The 24,546-nt window shown below is 36.6% G+C and overlaps 1 protein-coding gene across 1 annotated transcript in view; it reads left to right on the plus strand.

The window, feature by feature from the left end:
• Positions 1-24,546, plus strand: part of SLC1A3 (solute carrier family 1 member 3) — a 65,225-nt gene that overhangs the window by 20,978 nt on the left and 19,701 nt on the right. The window contains exon 4 of the mRNA XM_015615199.1: positions 24,243-24,447. Within this exon, the coding sequence (XP_015470685.1) occupies positions 24,243-24,447 (205 nt within the window). The remainder of the gene's footprint in view (positions 1-24,242; positions 24,448-24,546) is intronic.

Raw genomic sequence — 24,546 nt, forward strand, 5'->3', positions numbered from 1 at the left:
ATATGTTAATACTAAGATCTCTTTAAAATGCAAATGAGCAGACTTACATCTTCACAGAAACTAGAGTGTACAAGTATAAACTGTTAATGCAACAGCAGAAAACTAGGGTATTCACAATTACAAAATTGTTTGCCTTCTCATATTTCAAGAAAAAAAATGAAGCTTGTTTCTGTGCACACACATAATATATATATATATGTACTGAAAATTAAATGAATACTGAAACTAGAGAGTATTAGTTTTGTAGGAAAAATAATGGTAGATTTTACTCCCAGACACTGTATAATTCTTTTACATGCCATATCTTCTCCCATCTTCTTGTCCCTTTTGCCTGCAGAATTCCCTGGCTTGGCAGGACACCGACAGAAGAACCATTAAAAGTAGAAAAGGAGAGATATTTACCCTTTTTCAGTGTCAACTGGCACTGCTGCTCAGTTTTTCAGGATGAATTATTGTAGGAGAATTTCTATGACCAATTCTCAATTCCTTATAACTCTGCTATCATACTGGTTCTCTCAGAGAGCTCAAGGTAAATCAGGGAACTATGTAGATCATCCTTTACAAGGATTTGAAGGATTTTCAGTAATCTAAGTAGAAAAACTTCACTCAGGTAAAGATCAGAAAATCCATCTTAGAGAGTCATAAGCATCACAAGGACTTCTGATAAAATGAGCTCATTTGCTGTGTCACCAGGTCTCAGTAGAGATTTTGTAAAATACCAGAAAAATGAGTTTCCAAGTAATCCTATTCTTAAAAGAATCTTCATTCTCCAGATTCAAACAATAACCTTCTTTTGGAGGTTTTTCTTTCCCTTTAAAGCCCTTTATCCTTTATTTCATAACAATCATTTCCTTTATTATAGAAAAGCATTTGGAAAAGAGAAATCTTCTCTATTGGTAAGATTTGCCCTATTACCACACAAGAGCCTTGTAATATTAAGTGGATTGTACTTAGAATTCCCTTTGAAGTAGACAGTAATTTTCAAGGTGAATAAGAACATTTTAAACTTCCTTAGTTGGGTAGGGAGCAATCAGAGAAAACTCAATGCAATTCACAAATGGCAGATTTAATTTCTCTTTAAGAATCATTCAGTACAGCGGGATTGTGCCCTTTTTCACAAGAATAAAACACTTTTCTAAATTATTCTAAGCATTGTGTGAAACACCTATTTTCTACACTGATCACTAACTCATATAGCATACAATTTTTTGTAAAAAGGATGTTTTTACATATTTGCTGCAGAACTCTCATACACAAATGAACATGCAGGCATTAGTGAATATCAAAATAATAATTAAATATACCCTTTGGAGTTTTACAACTGTGCAATTTTATGTATGCTTGGACTCTTTTTTCACATGTTATAGGATAATTTGTTGGTTAACTTCTCAAGTGTTAGTTAAGACCACTCAGCATATTGAAGGTAAATCTCTTATTTCCTGTATTTTGTTTGCTGAACAGGAAAGTGGATGCCTCTTAACTAATCTCAAACTGACTCCTCCAGGTCTTCATGCTGATAACATATTTGTTCCAATTGTCAATTACTTGAATAAATATTCTGCTGTTTGCAGGAGTGACAGTATCTCCTAGACATGATATTCTGGGTTTCCTTTTGTATTCATGCAAATGTGATGGATGTAAATGTAGCAAAACCATAAACTATGGTCTGTGTGGTACTAGAAATAGGCTGGGGATGGTAACATTCCCTTGCAAACTTTGTGAACCTCAAAGAAATTAGACCAATAAAATCCAACTAATAGTTATTGCACTGTTATATTAATAAAAAATAATTTGAGAAACTGAAGACTTTTGCTTTTCAGATAAACAATTCTGATGGCTATTCATAGACCTCAGGAAAATAAACTGTGCAAGATAAAGTCAATCCAGTCACATTTCTTTACCCCTGGTTTCTGTATTTCATGAAAGAAGCAATGCAGGATCACATTCAGGGATTTTTAGTCACATTTGGCTTATGACTTACCACCGTTTCAAGCAGGTGTGCAGCTTTCTCCATGAGATTCTATCTTCTGGCGTGTGCTTTACCAGGCAGGTGCTAACATCTGCTTGGGAGAAAATGGAGGTTATTTCCATACCATTCACCACCTTTTCTTGTTTATAGAAAAACATGACTATATGCATGTCTATATTATTTGTTTTTGTGGTCTAGACACAAATTCAGCTGCATACACCATGTTGGGCTTTATTGTCTACAGTCTTTAAAAATAAGAGAATTCCTAAGTCAGCATTCCCAACTGGGATTTCTTCTAAAGTCAAAGGCAAAATTAAAACATGGTATATGAGAGGAAATATAAATAACCAAGTAAATAAATTCCCATTTGGGTTGTATTATGGCCAAGTCTTTAATATGAATTTAAATATGAATTCCTAAACAAACAGAGGGCTGACAATTTTGCTCTGTTTCTGTTTTGAATTTGCAGAAGTTTTAAGAGAAAAAATATTTTATGCTTTCTCATTTCATTACAGATTGAATTATCTGACATAAAAATTGCTTGACACAATTATTTTAAAATATACATTGTCCCTAAAAAGTATATAAAATAAACATATATGCGTATGAAAACAACTCAGCTTACCATGAAATAGCCAAAGCCAGAGAAAATTGCACCAGCAATAAGAACACTAACTTTTCTGAGCTGTTACAGCAAAATGATAATGAAATTGAAAGTCCAGTCCTTAAAACTGGCCCACAGGTTTTTCTTCATGTTTCATTTATTTACTGAATATAGTGTTGTCAGAGCATGGTATCTTTACTTAGAAAAAACATTTATTTCCTGAAATCCCTTCCATGAAAATTATTCACAACCAGTCTTTACAAAGAGCATAGTTTTAACATAATATTAGAGAGAAATTTAAAGCTAGAGAAATTTTGTAAGGGTTATTTGAAAATATTTTGCACAGTTCTAGTCATAGTTCAGTTTAATAGACTGTTTGTTTCTCTCTCCATGAAATTTTGAGGGCTTGGAATTTACTTTTACAGGGACTACTTTTAAACAGAAGTAAAATAGTATCAAATTCTGTGCAGTTCTTTCAAATATCTTTGTCTGGTAAGTCATAGCAAAGCATAAAAAGCCCATTCAAGATCTGACACTAAATTTTGCTGCACATTGCAGAAAGTGTACAGTTTATTTACTAACATACATCAGGAGGAGGAAGGAGAATAGGAGTATAGAAACAGTAAGACTGAAGTCTGCTGGCTCACCGAAGATTATGCGGCAATTATAGATTCAAGCAAAGACCCCATTTGTGAGTACCAGTACAACACACTGTGCACTAGATAGTACTGCTTGTCTGAACTGTTAATGGAAATAACATTAATAGGGTGCAAATGAGTCTTAATCACTTATCAGGATTTTGTGTGCAAGGTTCTGTACAAACTGGCCATAAATCTCCTGCCAAAAAGAAGGCAGTGTGGAAAAACAATTTAAAAGAATGAGTTTGGAAAATTTACTTCAAAGAAAAAGAGCATATGTAGTTTGTATAATATCTTAGTATATATTCGCTCCCCTTTCTAATTCAAATAATGATGTAACTACAGTTAGTGGGTTCGGGAAGACTCAGAAACTTTCCTGCCTCTGTAGGGTTTCAATGATAGTCAACTGCACCGAGTACTGCAGGAGACGTGAGTGATTTTGTCTGGGGCAGACTCAGTCACAAGGTTTTTGTCCTGAAACTTTGAAAATGTTCATAGTAGTTACTGCTACAAAAACTATAGAAAGTGTTGAAAAAGAGCAGAAAGCTGGAATTACCATGAATGGAATCTTCTTAAGTAACCTCAGAGGTGCATATGATGCGTTTGAGTTCAGCTATCAAAGGAATGTAATGAATGGTAGCTTTTAAAAAAATTACTTAAGTAATAAAACAAAGCACTCTCAGGGTTCACAACTGACAGAAAAGTTGTAGATGCAGTTACTTAAAATTACCTCCAATGAACAAGAGTAATGTTCAAAGAACTGAACTTGACCTAGTCTCCAAGTCACCCCCTTACCTAAATCAGGAAATATGCATCTGAACACAAGGATATTCTACTGCAGAAAAGCCAGGTTTTTTCCCAGTGCTACTTGTGGATATAAGATGTGGTAAATCAGTGCTGTGACGTGTTGTATAACCTTAGGCAAATCATGTTTCCCTTCTTCATCTCGGCTTTCTTTCTCCCTAAGGATGTAGCACTGGTGAAGTGGTGTTCAGGATTTTTATACCTACTAGGCTAAAAATATAACTATATGCGGTGGAAATTTTAGTTAAGGCGTGTAGGTTAAGTTGTCATAGCTCAGCAGATCCATATAGCTATTTTAGTTATAATGATATACTTAAATTAGGTTGCATGACAGGGGACTGTGATACAATGGCTCAGCCTCTCACACCTAGACCACAGGTGTACACTTCCTTCTGTAAAGACATAATTCTAGAAAATATTCAGTAAATGATCAGACAGTAAATGATCCTTGAAGAGTAACTAGATGCAAATGTTATCAATCACATAAAACCCTATCCTTTATTAATCTACTTTTTATTTTTTTAAAAATACCAGTGTCCTTTATTATCATAATAAATTAATAGCAATAAAAATAAAGGGCCAGAATTTAGAATTGCTCATGTTAACCTTTCACATCAGAGCACACAATAAGGAGATCTCATAAAGAAACTTGTTCATCATCTCTTGTATGAAAGCAACATGTGTCTAGGTTTGATGAAGCAGGATCTATGCTGCTTGAAGCCTCTGAGTAGTTTCTGTATTCTTCTGTCTCCTAGCTGACAAGTGTGCTGTGGAAAAAAGTCTGTCACCTACTACAAGGCCCCAGGTGCTCTCTCATATCAGCTACAATATTTATGGTAATTTCAACAGATGGAAAGTCTCTCATTCGGGCAGACCAGACCTGTGGAGCCAATTAGTGCTCTCCCAGGGAAAAAAAAAGAGGAGACCTAGCAGTGATTCCCTTTAATTCATTCTGGCAGAGCAGACACCTAACCAGTGCTTGTGAAACATCTTAGTACTCATAGTTAAGCTGTAAGGTAAAAACATTAATAAAAATCCGTCTTACACTTTTGTGCTTAAGAAAAGTTTAAGAAATACAGCACTCCTGATTCAGTTCATATAGTTCATACACAAAAACAGAGAAGCAGTTAAGCAGTGTTTGATCACCTTAGATGGTAACCAGAGCAATGAATCCATTTTCTAAATTCCAAAGTTTGGTACATTTTCTGATTTTCCAAGAATTCTAAATTTTGTGAGATCTAAAGAAAGAATTTTAGAAGACAGAATAATAAATACCTAATAAAGCAATAAAAGGTTTTACATTCATCTAAGTGATTCCATTCCATTTATAGAGAAAAGAATTAACAAATTGTGTCTGAGCAAAGCACTTCTAGGATTGTCAGTGAATTTGAGCTGCCTATGTTTTTGTATTGGGAACTCTCCACAGAGGAATTCTGTAGACATCTCCTGTAGTACGAAGCCTGCTATGAGTAACAAATTCACAGATGTTCTGGGGGGTTACTATTTTTTCATTTATGGATTTCTTTTATTGCATAAAATATTATTTAAAAAGTAACTTACCTTCATTCTAGGCAATTCTTCCCTCTTTCTCTGCCACCCAAAGCTTTATAAGCATGTCAATGTCGTAAAAGCTGAATTACATGGCAGCTTTAATTTTATGCACTTGTACATTTCATGCACACATGAGTTGATGCATTCATGTAGGTATTTGCATATGCAATTTACATAACTGGGTGACACAGTTATTGAATTTGAACATTCACACACTTAAAGGAAATAAAGGAAAAACTCATGCTTTGTTTTGTGTGTGTCCAAAATATGGACTGTCTTAAAGGATGGGCATATAAATTGCTAAATTAGTAGAGATCCAGTCATCCTGTAAACAGAATATCCTGTCAGGTTAAAAAACCAACTGAAGAAAAATGACAAATATAGATCCGTATTCAGAAACAGTTTATCTCAGACTAGCATCTTTCCGGTAGATTCAGGCCAACAGCAGCTAAAAATATACATCCATTAATCTATAACTGTTAAAGACCAGCTGAATTTCTGTACAAAACAAATATCTATCAAGTCTGGCAAATAGTCTTTTAATTTATATAGACACTCAAAGGTGAAAAATGTGAACTTTCTTATACAGTTACACTCCACAGTTGTAAGGCAATGTGGGCAATATATGTTTCATAATTATGTAATGTAAACCTTAAATATTTTGGAAAAATATTTTTAAAGTAAAAAAACTGAGTTTAACTATCAGGAAGCTACATTTATTAACATAAGAAGGAAAATAGGTAGCTTAGAAAGTATTTAGCAGCTGGAAACATCAACTTTCATGTAAAAACACAAAATAAATGATGTTCAGATTCTGAGTGTGCTGGCAATCAATCAGGAAATACACTATACCCAGCCTTTTACAGGGCATGGAAATTAGAAAATCATGACAAAATGTCATAAGTATTTGTAAAGTAAATATACCTTTAGGTGGAACATCTTCATCCAAAATTGCTATGCATCCTAAACTATGCAAATACTAAAAACAAGTACTTCAGACAGATTCATAAAATTGAAACTCTTTATGTCTGAGCTATTTCTGAAACAATTTGCCAATATGGAATACACAGAAATCTATCTTCGCCAGAGCCTAAGAGTACAATTCTAAGTGAATTCTTAGTCAGATTTGACTAAGAATTAAAATGCAATAACAGCAGAGATTAAATTCCTGCATAAAATAACAGTCTGTATAAGATAAAATTTGATTATACCATAAGAGAGAAAACCTAAGCAGGACATAAGGCACCCAAAAGCAGAAAGTACAAAGCAGTGTGGTTTTTGAAGCCTTAAGTCGAGCAGCAGAAACAGCAGGGGCGTTCAAGAACAAAGTTTACAGTAACCAAAGATAGTCAAACTTAAAAGCCCCTCTAAAATAATTTAGTTTTGCTAGTGGCCCTTAATTGAAGGCTGATTTAAACTTTATTGCAAAATATAACTTTAGTTGCTGCCCAGAGTATTGAATAACAGGTTGTTATACTTTCATTCAGTTTGCATTCTGCATGAGATTCCGGCTGAATTAACAACAGGGAGCAACTTCCCACCCACTAAGACTTAGTGTTGTTTTTATATCTTAGTTCAAATGCATAACGTCAGTACTTCAGCTGCTGACAAAGCAAAAAGCAAAAGCTGTTTGAAAGAACACAAGACAATTAAAGCATCTTGCCTGAGCACTGGTGGACCATTATAAAAATCAGACTGCCTCTTTCTTAACATTTTAGTCAAGGGCAAAAAGACTGAAAATTTATTAGGGAAAGCTCAAAACACTTTTTTTAGTTTAATGCAAACATGTCTTGATGACAGAAAAACAGCAGACTGGAAACTTAAAAAAAATTATAAAAAACAAAACAAAAAAAATTAAAAATCAGATGTAAAGTCAGCTACATTAGTTTGCAAATGGAAAAGACTTGGTTTTACATTTTGTACAGTAAAATGTCCAAAATGCAAATTGAGAATTAGAACAGAGATTTTCTTCAGGATATTGAAGACTAAAACTGTAAAGAATGATGTCTTCAATAATGAGTGAGTCTGTGATAACCTGGCAGGTGAACTAGAATGGTGGCAAGTGCAAAGTAATACACCTGGGAAAGGGGAAGGTGCACAGCAAATCACGAGTTCTCAAATGGGTATTAGTACAGGTAAGAGTTCTCAGGCTCACTGTGAACAGTCCAGAGAGGGTGACAGAGCTGGAATGAAGTTCTAGTGAAACACAAGAAGGAATTAAAGACTTCATTTTCTTTGGCTTGAAAAAGATACAACCACAGAAGTTGCTATAAAAGTCCACAGAAATCATTACTTCCTTGCAGAAGCTATGATGAAGTGACTATTTATTACTATAATTCCTAACTATATTTCATAAGGAAAAATATGGTGTCCTGAGAAATAACAAGACCATGCATTTATATTAAAGAGAAGGAAGTACTTTTTCACATGACACAATTCAGTTCAATTATGTTAATAGTTTCAAATTATAATTAAATTGATTTAATTAAATAGTTTCAAATTAGAATTAAATTAAGAGAGTTCACATATGCAGTCATTGCTAGCCAATAAATTTGTGAAACTAGCTATTTAGCAGGGCCCTAGATCTCACTGCTCCCTTCTTGCAGGGAGGGCGAACAAGGGCAGTTAATTCTATCTTTTTTCTGTTCCTCATATTCTTTCAGTAAGAACCTTTTGTCAGAAAAATGTGAAGGCAAATGAGTTAGACAACCACTGGATTCATTTATTTCCATAGTTCTAAGTTGGTTTTGCACTCCTTAGAATATCTTAACAGATTAAAAGTATCTCTGTTTTCATTTCCTAAGATTTCACATACCAATTACTCTGAGGCATTGACTGCTGTATACAGTTTCAGCTTTATGACACACACAGCTCTCCAAGAACCAGTTGAAAACCAAGGAAAAACAATTCCAGGGTTTAAGAATCATCTCACCTTAACCAGACGTTAACTCACTCCATTGGCATGAAATTTGACTTCAAAATAAAAGAGCTAAAGCAAGTCATTCATCAAGAAGGGGGAAACAAATATGCACAACAGTATTGCTAGCTCTTAATTATCCCACTTTTGGGAAAAGTGTAAGAGTCATTATCAAAATATCAAAATATAACAAAAAAAAAAGCCGAAAAATGTGGCATAGTTAGGTAAATGCAGGTTTCATAATTTTTCACTTTAGCACTCCTTTCACCTCTTTATATCTTCCTTGAGCACCATGATCCGCATCTTCATTTTCTACATTCAAATATAGCACAATTCCATCATATTTTCTTCCTTTTCAGTCTGTCTTTGCTGTAACTGCTTGTGAAAACTGGAAGAATCCAAGAATCAGGAAGAAAGTTCCTGAGGCTTAATTTTGGGAGCACCAGGAATGTTACTGGAAGTACTTGTTCACCAGGAGAAGTAACACATATCATTGTCTCATCAGCACTGTGAAATGTGACAAAACACAAAGTACTTTCTGAATAACTGCACCAGCTAGACAGATTATTGTAGAACACACAGAATATTGTCAGTTTCAGAAATATGGTTCTGTGATACTATCATTAGTTCCCCTATCCTTCCTTTCACTCTTGGTTTTTTTTTTGTTTTTTGATAATGGACAGTCATTGACCTATAATATATTATTTCAATTAAATTCTCAAAGCTAAATGTTGGATCTGCTACCTACTGTCCTTCAGACCTGTATCTGGATTATAAACTTCTGTAAGGTAGATCCATCATTATCACCATCACTGGAGGCAGAGGTACAGAATGCCAGTGTCTTGATACCATTTCAGGTGGAAATTCCACCTGAATTCTGAGGAATGGGAAATGAGGAAAGCCACTGTGGACTACAAGACTTACAGGACTCAAGCCTTGGGTCCGGATTCCAGTAAGATGTTGGACTGTCTGGAAGGGGAAGAATGCTCCCCAGATAATTGTTCATCCTAATATTCTGGCCACATGTCACAGCTCTCACTGGTGGAGAGCAAGAGAAAACAGAAACACTCAGAACAAAAATCTCTAATAATTTCTTGAGACTACATATATAACTGAGAAGTTATATATAGTAGTGCTATAGTGGTGTATATATACATATATACTACCAGCAGTATCTGGGACTTGAGTTACATGTCAGGAGATGAAAAAGCAGTACCTGCATGTGCTGGAATTCTTTTCATCCAGACACTCCTGGTAATGAATATTTTTTTCCTTTACTTACAGTTTATTTCTGAATATATTCTCAGATCTTGAGAAATTCATGGAACACAATATAAATGATGCTGCTTTATATGGTGCAGATAATGACTCAAAAATAATCATTGTAAAATATAAGAACCAGACTCATAGATAGGAATTGCTTTCCAGTTGTATCATAGTTCCTTTCCTTAGTTCTTAACTTTTTGCAGAGACGTGGCTGGCAGAATAGTAGAACACCCTCTCCTTATTCCTTGGTGCAATGTTGTCTCCAGATGAATGCCTGAGACAGTCATGAACATTGCAAAGTCTTTGCTGCAGCCTAGAATCTCCTCACAGGATTGCCAGTCTTCTTTAATTGGGTGGAAAATCTCTTGGTGCAAACCTTTTCAGTCTCACATAGTCAGATCTGTTTATCTTCACACAGGTGAGCGTAGGGTTCAGCTCATATAGCGCTGAAGGTTGGTGAAAAACTCTTGTGACCCCAGAAATGACTGGGGTTTTGTGATGGTGGCTGATTCCAGAAAGCATCCATTTGGGCTAAGTCTGGGCATACTCTGCCACTTCTATGCACTGCATCAAATAGTTCACTCGGGCTTCCCTGATGGCACATTTCTCCATTTCACAAGCCCTTTTTTCTTTGGTTCTCTCCAGGACTTGGTTCTCGCAGGTGTGACTGAATGATGCTGCTGATACACACTGCAGCAAAGCTACACCTGTTTACCCAAAATCACATCTATTAGTCTCTGCAAGGTACCAAGTGACATTTGAACTCCAGAAATGGGAAAAAAGGCAAGTCTCTACCTGCCCTCGAGGTAGTCCTTTCTTGAGTTGTCAGTCTGACTATTCCTCAGGTCAACAGAGTTTGTATTTTTATCAGTTTTGATTTTGGACAGGTGCACGTCATTGCAAAGCATAGCATTTCCAAAGGAAAGAGGGACATGTCCAATGAATACAAACACTAATTCCTCAGAGGTTTGCATGCTTTGTAAAAAAAGTCATTTTAGTACACCCCAAACTTTCAGCTCTTACAAGTGTGGGCACAGTTATATCTAGCATACTAGCAAGAAAGGAACCTGGGATGACAAGCTCTGACATTTTGGTTCATTGGATTACCAGACACAGAATTTCTGCATATTCCTTCTATCAATAGCGTCTTGAAAAGACCTTTTTCTCTGCAGGAGTCTATCAAAGGAAGATATACTAATGACGATCTACAAAGACAAGTGAAAACTGCTGGAATACAGAGAGATTTGTGTAAAAGAAAAAAAAAAAAAAATAGAGAGAGAGAGAGAGAGAGAGAGAGAGAGAAAAGTACTATAATGTAGAAAGGAAAAGATAAAGTTCTTTATAGTTTCACACAGCTGAATGGCAATTCAATTCTAAGACTGAGGAATTAACATGCAAATAAAGAAAACTCAACATTTGTGCCAACAGAAGCTTTCAGACCTTAATGCTATTCTTTAAGACCATCATCTCCGGAAGTCAAAAATCAAAGCAAACTAAATTCCAGGCCTCTGGCTGTAAAAAGAAGCTCACAAATAGATCCTGACCATATTCTGAAAACTCAAGAGTCACACAACAGAGAGCACTGAAAAAATTTTGAGGTTTAACCAAAACCAGTACTCCAGTATTTGGAGAACATGATTTCTAGTTTCTGATTTATCATATCTGGTATTCATCTTCCAGCAATATTATTCATCACTACTTCACTGAAGATCTTGAAGGGCTTCAAGTGTATCACAAGTTGTGAAGAGATTTTTGGACTAAGAATATTAACACAAATATTTATTTATATGCCTCAATTCAACACATTTTCAGAATCAGACCTTCGTTTTTTATAATTGTACACTTAAACAGGATTAACTCTTTTGCAGATAAATGCATTTTTTCATCCTCAGACAATGGTACAAGTAGTTCCTTACTGGTGGTAGATAAGAAAAACAAAAGTACAACATAACACTAGAAGTACATTATTTGCACCACAGTTAACATAATGATTCTGATTCTTCCTCCACAAACAGCTCTCTCATTTTCTCTTTACTCACATGCAAAGCTGAATTCTTTATTCTGATATTTCACCACCCACTTCTAACTTATTTCTGAATACTTAGATAATATCAGAGCTTCTCCATTGAATATAGTTTCTTTTCAGAGCTAGAGAGAAAGTAGGTTTTGGTCAAGAGTTCACCTAATGAATGGCTATTTCATTAATGCACGAATTCATTCTTGCACTGACAATCAGCTTTGTCCAGATTTTACAATTTCAGTATGTCTTAATTCCCCAAACTCTGAAAACCAAGTTATAGAATATGTTCTTACTAAGCCTGGCTAACATCTGTCTCATGAACAATGAACATTTGAAAAGGACTATCACCCATTAAGAAAATAAATCTTTCAAAGTAAAAAAAAAAGAAAAAAAAAAAGGCAAAAAAAAAAAGGCTAGTTTTCTGTTCTACAGAATATCACCATCCAGTAATAAGAGTAACCTAAAAAAACCCTCTCTTCTCCTTCATGTGTTTAATTTGAAATCAGCTGATATTTTCTTTGGTACCTCTGACCTGTCATAGAGATTCATATTCTGAAGCCTGCCAAAAAGTGATAATGCCCAGATGGCAACTGTATAGCGCTTGGATTGTGGATGCCAAACCCTCTTTTTCATATCTACTTACCACTTAACATCCTGAAAAGAGCTTAATAATATTATTAAAAAGTACTGATTGCTACTGTCAGGCATTCCAAAGTAAGTATTAACTCCTTTCCATTCCCTCCTACAAGTCTGTAAGATGAAGAAATACAAAGAAAAAAATGATCGTCTTTGATGTTGCAAGGCTGTAACTGAATCAGTGACCCAAAGTTCAAGAGGTCATTGAAACAAAAGAGAGAAAAGCAGGAAAACAAAAGCCTGTTCACATGAAACTCCAATTCCACACTTTCTTAATGAGTTCTCAGAAGAGCCTTAACATCATTACCAAATTGTGAAAAAACCTCTCCAAATTATAATGACAATTTAAAACACAATAGACTAATTGCAGCTAAAGTAATGACTCCTTAGTATTCGTATGGCATTTTACCAGAAGACCTTAAATTCACAAATAGAAACTATATTTTCCTTAAACTTGATTTGATTGTTACTAATTAAATTCTTGGGGGGAATCTAGAGTGTAATTTGGTTCTGATTTACTCCTATAAAAAAAGGAAAAATGCTATAATGTTATGCATTAGGATATTCTCATTTATTATTAACATATTAACTAATGGATTACAAATGGGGCTTTAAAATGCTACAAGTTCATAAATGTAATAATGTCTATAGAATTTTCTTTTCTCTGCTGTTTCTAGTTCAACTAATGACTTAGAGACATGAATGAGCTTTGTGTATCTCCTTTTGACATGGGTAGATACTGCATCTTGTTTGTGCCTGAACTCCCAGAGGAACTGAGGCATCACTGCATTAGGTTCTGCACAAATGTCAGCACAAGCTTGGGCAGAAATGTCTTTCAGGACAAACCTCCCCAGACTGAGAAGCTGTTGTACCAAGATCACTGCCACAGAGAAATAACTGAGCTAACTGTTACCACTATGGGGAGCAGAATAGCAATGATGCCATGGAATTTCATTGAAAGCAATTTATGTCTAGTGCATACAGTGCAGGCAGCAACTGAACTTGGTGGGAGTTAAAAGTTATACTTGAAGAGTGAAAGGAGAAAAATCAGCAAACAAAGTATGAACCTGACAAGAACAACACATGGAAGCAAAATAGTGCAGACTGAAAATACACAGGTCACATGGGGAGGAATGTAACAAACTTAAAGGATTATTAGGAGATATAAACACCAGCAAAGTGTGTGCAACATAGACAAAAAGAAAGCACTGTCTCCATGAGCAGCTCATGGAAGATCAAGGGGTAAAACAGCAGCAGATGAATGAACCACTAGCTTGAAAATGAAATGAAAAATTAGAACTTTTGGGTTGGACACAGATACACAAACCATTATTGCATCACTGACAAGATTTATTTAAAAAAAAACAAAACAACAAAGCAGAGCTATTTTTATTATTAATTAACTGCTGCAAGAATAGATAGTAGCTACAATAAGAAAAACCATGGAAGGTTCTTTGGTGAGTGAGCAGTTACCAGTGGAATTTCAGATTACTCAAAAAAGCCAAGTCTCATTATACATACCTAAAGGCAATGTCACACCATTTGTTTCCAAATTATCTTAGTATGGATGAATTAACAAACAATGCTCTCCATGTTCTAAAAATTGTGCTAAAATTGAAAATCCAAGCAGAAATGCAAAGGCTAAGTTGTTACCAGATGCATTAGTCACACACCACCATTGATTCAAATCTTTATGGAGTCACATCCAACTGGGCAAGGCTTCCTTCCAAATGATGGTTGCTTCATGAACTCTATAAAATTAACTAGTGTCAGATCCTAATGGACAAATATCCAAATAAGGTACTATCATTGCAATAGATTCTACTATTGGAAGTTTCAGTGAAGAAGCCAAGAACAGGTTTCCTAACAATACTGATTGATTTTTGAGTGAGAAGGTGATGTCTCCAGCATAGAGCCTTGAGCAGTTACAGATTAATATTCCCAAAACCCTTGTTGTTTTGAACACAGACAGACCTCCACCTCTTTTTTTTTTGGTGGGAAACTTTAATTTCCCATTCTCTAACTCTTGCATCACTCTGACTAGAATTATGTTCATTTTTCTGTTATCACTAATTCATACAAGTGTCCCTTTGGGCACTTGTTACATACCCAAGATGGAAAACCAAATTTTTTTTACACACGAGACTGTCCTACTAGTTCCTGTTCCCTTATGGACACCTCTAATTTCTCACTATTTTTTCAGTATCAACTAATGTACATAAGGAGTGATTTAGTACAGTAAATAGTCTGCAGTTTCATCACACTGTATAAAGTGAGTCAGATACAGAAGCAGTGTACATTTGTGGAATGTCGTTTAGTAAGTGCTACACATACAAAAACATATCTATGAAGAACTCCTGGCACAGTCTGCCAAAACTCAGACCAGCATTTTAGAAAATTAAAAGTTTGCACATGTATTCTGAGAAATTGCATTATGCATGTTTCTGGAGCACTGAGTAATGTGCTCAATATCATCCAGAAGGCAAAGGTAATTTTATCGCTTGTATCGCTTCATAGGAAGCAGTGTGTTTCATGCTTAAAGCAGGTATTTTTGGCAATACATTCAAGATAAATGAAAACTAATATTTCATCCTCTGGGAAAAGGATAAAAGTCTTACAACCACTACCATATTTATTTCAGTCTTGCAACAACATGCACTTTAGGATTTAAACTAATTGAATGTGCTTTGGCTTATCAACTATCAAAATAAACTTGTTTCCTGATTAAACTGAAATAATTCACCATGTTACATTATGCTTTTTCATAAACAAATACACTTATTTCTTTCACTCCATACACAGAAAATAATCAGCTTTATGTCCATCAGAATCCTATTTCCAGGACAGCTTAGTCCAAGTGTCTGGACATGAAAGGATGGCTTTTCAGAACTGCGCTGTGCAGGTAGCAATAGTGTTTTGTTACCAAAAAAAAATTTTGAGCTGCTATTTTCTGTGTTCCTGGGTCTCTGATTCTTGGCTTGAAGACAGTCAGTTCTTTGTACTCTGTTATTACAATGAGGTAACCAAAGAAAGAGAGTCTTGGTTTGAGACTGTCAGCTGTTACTAATCACTGTTCCATGGCTTGCTGTGAATCCCTGCTTGCATCTCCCTCCTGCTCTGCTTAGCACACATAAAGAAGATAAATTACTCCCTAGTTTCCCTTCAAAAAGCATATTGTTTGTCACATTCCAATACTGTGAGCAAAAGACAGAATAATGCGAAGAGTTAAATGAGTATCTCAACAGCCCCACAGCAGGGTCCTTCTCAGGCAGATGTGTTTCAGGAAATGTACTTTCCTACTGGTTCCTCAAATGTATCCTGTTATATTGCAAACCTGAAAAGCAAGCCAACTACACTTTTCAGAGCAGAAGAACATAATCCTGCAGGAGTCTTCATGTAGTAATGTAAGCATCATTGACACTCAGTAGATGCACCAAGTGTTCCATATTGACACATTTCTTTTTACCAGGGGATGTTATACTTCATTTTTAATAAATATTTTAGCTACAACAAGCAGAGTCTGGCAAAGTTTATGAAATTCTTCCCTGCCCTCAGTGACTCATACTGACAGAGAGAAGAGTTTTAGAGGAAGAAACAGAACAGTTTGCATTGGAAGGGGCCTTGACCCTAGCTGGTCAACTAGTCCAACCCCTTGCAATCAGCTGGGACAGCTTTGGCTAGACCAGGGTACTCAGAGCCCTCTCCAGCCTGGCCTTGACAGTTTCCGTGGATGGGAGAGACACCATCTCTCTGGCCAAGAGTGTTTCAACTCCCTCACTGTAAAAAGGTCTTCTTTATGTCCAACCTCAATCTACCCTCTTTAAAAGCATTACCCATTTTCCTGCAATAACAGACTTTACTAAAAAGTCTCTCTCCATTTTTGGGGCCTCCTTTATGTACTAGAAGGTACTAAAAGGTCTCCCCAGAGCCTTCTGCTCTCCAGACTGATCAACTCTCTCAACTTGTCCTCAAATAAGAGGTGCTCCATCCCTCTGATATCTTTGTGGCCCCTTGACCTGCTCTGACAGAGCCACGTCTTTCTTGTGCTGAGGACCCGAGGCAGATGCCGTTCTCCACCTCCTCATGAGGGCAGAGTAGAGACAGAAAATCACCTCTCTTGACCTGCTGACTATGCTTCTTTTGCTGGCTCATGTCCAGCCTCTGACCCACCAAGCCTCTCACCCACTTTCTGGGCAGGGCTGCTCTGGGTCTGTTCATGCCCAGCCTGTGCTGATACCAGGTGTTGTCCTAACCCAGTCAGCACCTTGCACCTGGTCTTGATAAACCTCATGATGTTCACCTGGGCTCTCCCCTTGAGCTTGTCCAGGTCCCTCTAGATGATATCTTGTTCCTTGGGCATGTCAAACACCTCTCTCCTTGGTGTCATCTGCAAACCTACTGAGGTGCACACAATCCTACTGTCTGTGTCATTGATGAAAATATCAAACAGTGCTGATACCAGCACAGACTCCTGAGAGACACCATGTCCATCATGGGTCTCCATCTGGACATTGAGCCACCAATCAAATTATTTTTGCACTGAAATAAGCAAACTAAAAAGAGAGTAAGGCTGTGGAATATCCAAACATGGAAATTGTTGGGATAAAAATTGTTGTCGGTTTGAACCTTAAGCTCAGTCAGTTTTTAACCAATACTCTAGAATATATTTCCCTGCTGTGTCAGAAGACTAAACTTGATGGCTAAAGAAATATTTTCATGCATGGATTACTGTCATCATTTTTATAACAATTAAAATGCACTAACACCAGAGAATAAGAAGCTATTTTGGTGAAAGAGCTTTAATCAGTGATGAACCACAATGAAAATCTTTTATTATTCATGGTAAACTGAAAGGTAAAACTCACTGTAAAGCCACTGGAGATTATTTGGGCCTCTTCCATTTACGTCACTCAACGATGTTCAGATATTACTGTGCCATGGTTTCACAAACATTCTTCCTCTAAGAAATGAATTTTGGCTAAAATAGCAGGTGTTTGCTAGTTTTCCTTGTAAAAGTTCTGGTGTTCACGTGACACAATTCTGAGGTGATTCAAAATGACACGTTAGTTTGTCAGAACAAACTAACACTACAAAACCCAAAGTTGATAGTTTTCTGGCAAGGATAGGGTGGGACTGCAGAGCTGTGGGGCAAGGCTTGCCATTTAGGAGCCACTCTTAGCCATTTAATTGGCTCTTTGAATTGCATTACTATATCCCATCCATGGGTTTCATTAGTCAGCTTGGTTTAATCATGGTCACATAATCTTGGATCAAATACAACTGCCAATTTTCCTCTGTTTGCCCACTGTTCTTAACAGAACTGTGAAAAAATAACATAATATCTAATGTCATCATCTAAAAATTCAGAACTAAACAAAGATAAATTAAATTGAGATTTGGGAGCAACTTGTCTCATCAGTTAATGTAAAAAGGCGTACAGAGGTACGTTTCATACATATATTTTAAGTGGTTTCAGGAAATCATTAGCTGTATTGATTTAATATTAATTAACTTCCCCTATACATATAGATCTTTGAATATGTTATTGTCTTTTTTCTTTGCAATTTTATTTTTTTCCTGTTACCATTATTAAAAACTCTAATCTAGAGATTGGGTAAAAATTTGTACCTGATCTTGTGAAGGGCCCAAATGTCAATGCCTAAATTTAACTTTTGTTTTCTGGGAATGTTCAGCACCACAGAGGACATGTTCAGCTGCTATTGGGATAAAGCTTTAGTGCTTAATCACGTTAATTAAACTTGGGCAATACCTCCACTGTCTTTACCTAACTACTGCTCTTCCTTACAAATTTTCTGTCAGCATATTTTACCATGACCTTGCCCTGTGTTATTCATTTCCACAAATCCTCATCAACATACACAAAAGGGATTGTTCTCATGGTCTCACACTGAGAGTTTACTCATCACACAGTGCTTAGTGGATGTAGGGGGTGGGAGTAGCCCATTTGAGACTGCTTCATTAGGAGAGTGAAAGACAACCTTAAAGAAACAAAATTAGGGCAACACTCCTGAGTCAACAGTTGCCATTATTGCTGCTCCACCATAGGAGTCCTTAACAAGCAACTGCAATTTCCTAATGAAGAGACCATAAAAAGTAAACAGGAAAATAATTAGGAATAAAAAGCTGCTCTGATAATAATGTTTTGTGTATAAAGACTTAGTTCAAAACATCTAAAGGGAATTTATATAAAAATCTTCATTGGCAAGGAAGTACAATCAATTCAGTTCAAACGTGCTGAATAAGGAAAGAATTCATCACAGTTAGAGAAATCCTCTTTTTTTTTTTGTTTCAAGGAGTCAATATGTGTAAGGACCAGAATGGAGAGTTTGTTCTACATACCCATTTAGAACTGCTTCATTACTTTATGCATTTTCATCAACATGTTACTAAATCTGGCCAGAATCCTGACCTGGAGGGTTTCAGTCCTGTGCCCACAGATGGGAACCTGCTCAGCCAAGACCTGGGCTCTGAGCAAACAGTCTCTCTCTCTCCCCTGCTGAGCAGAATTGCCACCACCCTGTGAAGAGTGACTGAGGACTTTGGGCTCGTCCAGTTTGGAGAAAAGGAGGCTGAGGGATGACCTCTCTGCTCTCCGCAGCTTCCTGAGGAGAGGAAGGGGAAAGGGTAATGCTGATCTCACCTCCCTGGATCAAGTGACAGGACCAGTGGGAATGGTTCAAACTGCACCAGGGTAGATTCAGACTGGACCTTAAAAAACACCTCTTTCCAGTGAGGGAGGTAGCATACTGGAATAAGCTTCCCAAAGAGGTGACTAATAACCCCTACCTGTCAGTGTTGAAGAAGTCAATGTCATTATAAACTTTAACTTTTGGTCAGTCCTGAAGTCTAGTTGGCCTAGATGATCATTTCAGCCCCAACTGAAATGTTCTATATTTAAAATTCTTATCATTATGCATCAAAAGGGATTTTAAAGAAACAAAAATCCGAATGCACTGAGGGAAAAAGCTTAAAACCACAAGAATTTTAATATAAGAAAGCAAACACATAAACTACTTAGTTTTTTCTAAAGTTTTTCAAGTGCAGCAAAAATATTCAGAAACAGGGACTTTCAATATGATAAGCAGTGGCTGAGCATTTTAACCTTTTTCAAACTGAATTTATAGGCATGCATAAATGTATATGCTCACATGCACACCCTCAACTCCCAGTGGTAGTTTTGCTTGCTCAGAGGATAGATAAAATCACCCAAGGTACTAGAATCAATCCTACATAATGACTGTTTTTCCTCTAAGGGTTGCTATTTACCCTTGTGTAAGAAATGAAATCCTATTTAAAAGCTGCTATTTAAGTGTTCTTGTTTGTTAGTTAGTGATTAATTTTGGAGCCAAATATAAACCCAAGGATGCTTTGCTGACTAGCAGTTTACAAACAGAAACAGGGCTTCAGGCATACCAGCTGCTGACCAGTTATTGTTGTGGGAAAAAAGCATTTTGCATCTAATTGTGTAATATGGATATTTCTCCTTTCTAAAAAAAAAATAAAAAAAAATAAAAAAAAATCAAAACAACAGGTAGAAACTTTCAAGTAGTGTAATAGGGAAAATTAGGAAAATTAAAAAACCTAAGACTGAAATAGCTCACTGAGGACATTGGACTGTTCTTCAAAAATGAGTTTATTCCATTGTTTCTATAGTGCTAATTAAAGGGAGAAAGTGTTTTGAAGCTGTAGGACTTTTAGCATAGGTTCTACATTTCAAAACAATTCCTTGGAATTTATTCTTGACCAAGCAGATTCAAAGTTGTTTGGCTTAAACATTATCTAAAGAAAACATGCTCAGTGTATTTTATGCTTGGTTTTCCAGGACTACCATCCCTCTGCATTTGGTGTGCCCTGCACTAAAGATTACACATAGATCATGTGCAGCATGTTTTCAATATCTAGAAAATTAAAAATAGCAGCAACTCTGGATATATTCTAGAATTCTGTATAATATAAAATCATAAATACAATATAAAAGTATAATTGACATAAAACTAGTCATACTATTGCAACTATTTGTAATCTAGTTGCTATTCATGACAATTCATAGAATCAATAGTTCATGCCAATTAACAGAATAGTGAACAAGTCAGGTGAGCAATCAGAACTGTCAAATTAAAAATTCAGAATTGTTAAAGTCATCCTAACTATTTTTTTTATCTTTTCCCTGCATCTTTTCTCTCTCTTTCTCCTCTTGTAATTATGTATTTACCTTCTCCTTGCCTTTCATATATTCTAAAATATTTTAATTTCTTCCCTAACATCTTTGTTAAAGAACAAAATTGTGCTTTGATCTGTGACAATCTGGTGAACTTCTCACATGTTTATTCCAAACACAGTGTTACTTCTCAAGGGAGGGAAGGGGTAGGTGAAAGAAGGAGACAGGGGTAAAGGCTGGGGGTTTTTTGCAGTTTTGCAGATTTATGCCTACCCCCCTTCTTTCTTTTCTTCCCTTCCCTTCCCTCTCCGCAGCCTCCCTGCCTCCCTCCCCATCAGTACTTAAAAAATCATTCCCATTCATGTTGTGTGAGCGCACACGCTGGGAGAAATTACAGGGGCTCTGCTCCAGATCGCCTTGACAACTCCAAGGCATCCCTGTGCGTGGGGACTGGTGGCACGGCAAAGTTTCCCAGGCCCCCTGGGGAAGGGGAGGGGAGAGGAAGAGAGAAGGCAGAGGTGCTGGAGCCAGCAGTGTGCGGAGGAGAGAGCAGCGAGCGGGATGAAAGGGGCACATACATCTCCCGCAGGACAATGGGGGTTTTGCTGGCTGACTGTGAAAAGACACACTGAGGATACAATGCTTTGTGACACATGAAAGCTCTGGGGACCTTTCCAGAGCCTCATTCAGTTCTAAGGAGTCTTGTCAACATCTTAAAATGCAAAGAAAACAACCTCTTTCATTTTCTCGTGTTTTAAAAACAGATTTTAAATATTATTTTAGACAATGGTTGTTGTTGATATGCTGGAAACTTTTGCAGTTTGCTGAGTTCCCATTAATTGCAGTGGGAGGGGAGACTGCCAAGAAGGTCCCAATAAGGGCTTGCAGAGGTGAGCACTTGCTTCCTCCTCATGCAGCTTTTGTTCATACTTAGGCCTGTCATCCCTCTGCTTTGAATGCTTTCTGCTGTTCACTCCACAAGCAGTCACAGCTCCAGAGGAGAGGAACTGCTGTTCTCTGTGTCCAAGCTGAGAAATAAATTATATTATAACAAGAGCAGGTATGAGACTAAGAAAGAGTAAACAAGGTGCCATGTAGTCCCAGCCAGAGTGCACCCAGGAAATCAGGCTGGAAAGCAGCTTACAAAGACAAGAGCATGACTCTTGCTCCCTGACACACCACTTTCACATGGTTCACCACTCAATCCCGGAATCAGCCCAAGAAAAAATAGGATCAAAAGATCTAATCCTTCAAAACAGCAATCTTTACTGGTAAGGTATAAGTACTGCTAAGGTCCTGCACTCACTCCTAGTGACTTTTGGAGTGTAGGAGGCTCAACCTACTATAAAGGGTGAAGTACAAAAAATAAAAAAAAAAAATTAGGCTGGTTAAAGCACAGACAGATGTGCCTGTAAGTCTGCTAAGAATTACAGTGCTCAGCCTCTGGTCCTGAATCTATTATCTGTAAAGGGCAGAATACAGACTGATTCAAAATCTCTGCATTTCCAAACATTCCTACTAAAGTGTACAGGTTAACTTTTTGTGCTCAGGTTGTAAAACAAGTTCAAAAATGGTCTTATCCAAAATGAAAAAAATAGATACACCATTGTTGCTACTTTAGAAAGAAAAATTAAGAACAGAAAAAAAAACTATTAAAATATACAAAAATGAAATTGACTGGACTAGTATATAAAAATTCATTTTTGACTTTGTAAGTTACGTTTTATTTTAAATTTCATATTCGTACTTTAAAACTAAAATTTCTAACAAATGCTGTCTGAGATAAATGCTGTGCAGTTTGATAGCAGATCTGAACTTCTCAAAATATTATTAACTTCATTTTTTCTGTTGGTAACAGTATTTGCATTATTTCATGTTTACATTACTTGAGGACTCAAAAAAACACCCCATCTTCCATCCACAAATAAGAGGGTTATAAAACTTCCTGTTTGTAAAGTTAAAAAAGCTATTTGTAACTTGCTAGTGCTTACTATTTTCCTCTCAGGATTTCAAATCATAAATGTAAACTTACGATGAACATAATAATCCAATTTTGCTGATGGAAAAGCTGAGTAGAGAAATAAAGGCTCAAATGCTTCAGATGTTGGATTTCCATGTTCAGTTTCTCTCTGTACCAGTAACACTTTGTTCTTCCACTACAATGGCACACACATAAACCAAGAAATTCAGTGTGTGAATCTAATGATCACCCTTGGGTACAAATCTTACTGGCTCTAATGGTTTCTGCCAAAAGGGCAGATAATTATAAAAGCTGAACTGAAAGGGTAAGTATGAAGCATGTCATTGGTTTTATACTTTGAAGGTTTGATCAGAACCTGGGACACATCCTTCACTGTTTTCACTGTAGCTCCAAGAAAATGTATCTCCTTTAGAAGACAGACAGAAGTATATATTTACAACAATTTAAACAACATTTTGTTATGCCAGGCCATGAATTTGAGTTTCCATATTATTTATATTCCTGCAGTCATCTTACCTGCCTTTAAATGCTTTCTCCTGTGAGACAGATACCCAGAGCAGAAGCTGGTCAACTTTTTTTATATTTTGTATGTTCAAAGGAGGCGTCCGTATAAATGTGTAGGCAGTCTTTGGAAGTGTGGATTAGGCAGTTCCATATAGGAGGAGATAATAAAGCTAAACGATCTTTTCCTAACCCCTTTTTTCATTCTGCACTTTGAAATCTTGATTGCAACAGGAATCATGAGAACTGCTTTCAGGCAGGTGGCACAGCCCTCCATATGGAGTATGAGCAAGTATGGAGAAGGAGCAGTGGGACATTTAAGGAGAGGAATTTAGCTGAATCTTCTGAGTCTGAAGACTTAGCTGCATCTGCTGGAAAGAGAAAGAGCATTTCCAATTCTGACAGCCCTCATGAGACATAGCTCAGAGACTCAGAACTCTTTCCCTGGCAGAACTGCACCCTCTATTAGAAAACACATTGCAGCCATTCATCAGTGCAATCTGATGAAGAAACACCATAGAAGATGCCATAGGGAGTACCCTAATATTCACAGTAAATCCAAATAGAGCCAAGAATTAGGATTAGTGTTGCAAATTCTGCAAATTTTATGAAAGACTACAAAGGCCTATTCATGCAATGGTAAGGATCTTCTGAAACAGGCTAGCAGCATTTAATCTGATTTAAAATACCATGGCTTTGGACAGACATAATCCAAGGTTGCCCACTGGGGATTAAAGAAAACTCTTCATACATGTTAATTGTTGCAAACATTATCAACATTACTTAAGTGCACTCCTTTTTCTATCTTACAATTACAAATTATACAATACAAATGCAGCACATTTTTCAGACTGTGGTAATTACATTAGTCAGAAACCATTAATTTTCTCTCTGGAATATAAAGAGTTCCACACTGCACCAGACCAATAATCTTTACTTTTAATGAAGTGTTAAGACAGCGCAAAAAGCTGTAACTCTTGTAACAGAAAATTATAAAACTGAGGGTGGGATGGGAAGACACTGACACTATGAGCTGCAAAAGAGGGACATCTTACCTTGGGTAGCTTTAAGTGTGGTCATCAAAACTCTTCCCACAGAACTATTTTCATCATGCTTAGTTCATCCTCTTTAATCACCACTGTATCAAGTGAATGTTATTGTGCTTAAATTTACTAGGAATTGCTGCCCTGGATAGTAAAGCCTCAGGGAAGATGGGAGTCCGAGCCGTAGTCTACTACATGAGCACTACAATCATTGCTGTACTGATTGGTATCATCATAGTGGTCATCATCCACCCCGGGAAAGGTACGAAGGAAAACATGCACAGAGAAGGCAAAATTGTGCAAGTGACAGCAGCAGATGCCTTTCTTGATTTAATCAGGTATGGCTATGATATTGCACATTTTCTGTACCAATAGCTCTGACAGTAATCTTAGATTCACAGAGAACAAAAGTAGAGAATTTTAAACAGTGACTGCAT

Source organism: Parus major, chromosome Z (assembly GCF_001522545.3).
Source record: "Parus major isolate Abel chromosome Z, Parus_major1.1, whole genome shotgun sequence".
In the NCBI taxonomy this organism is placed as follows: domain Eukaryota; kingdom Metazoa; phylum Chordata; class Aves; order Passeriformes; family Paridae; genus Parus; species Parus major.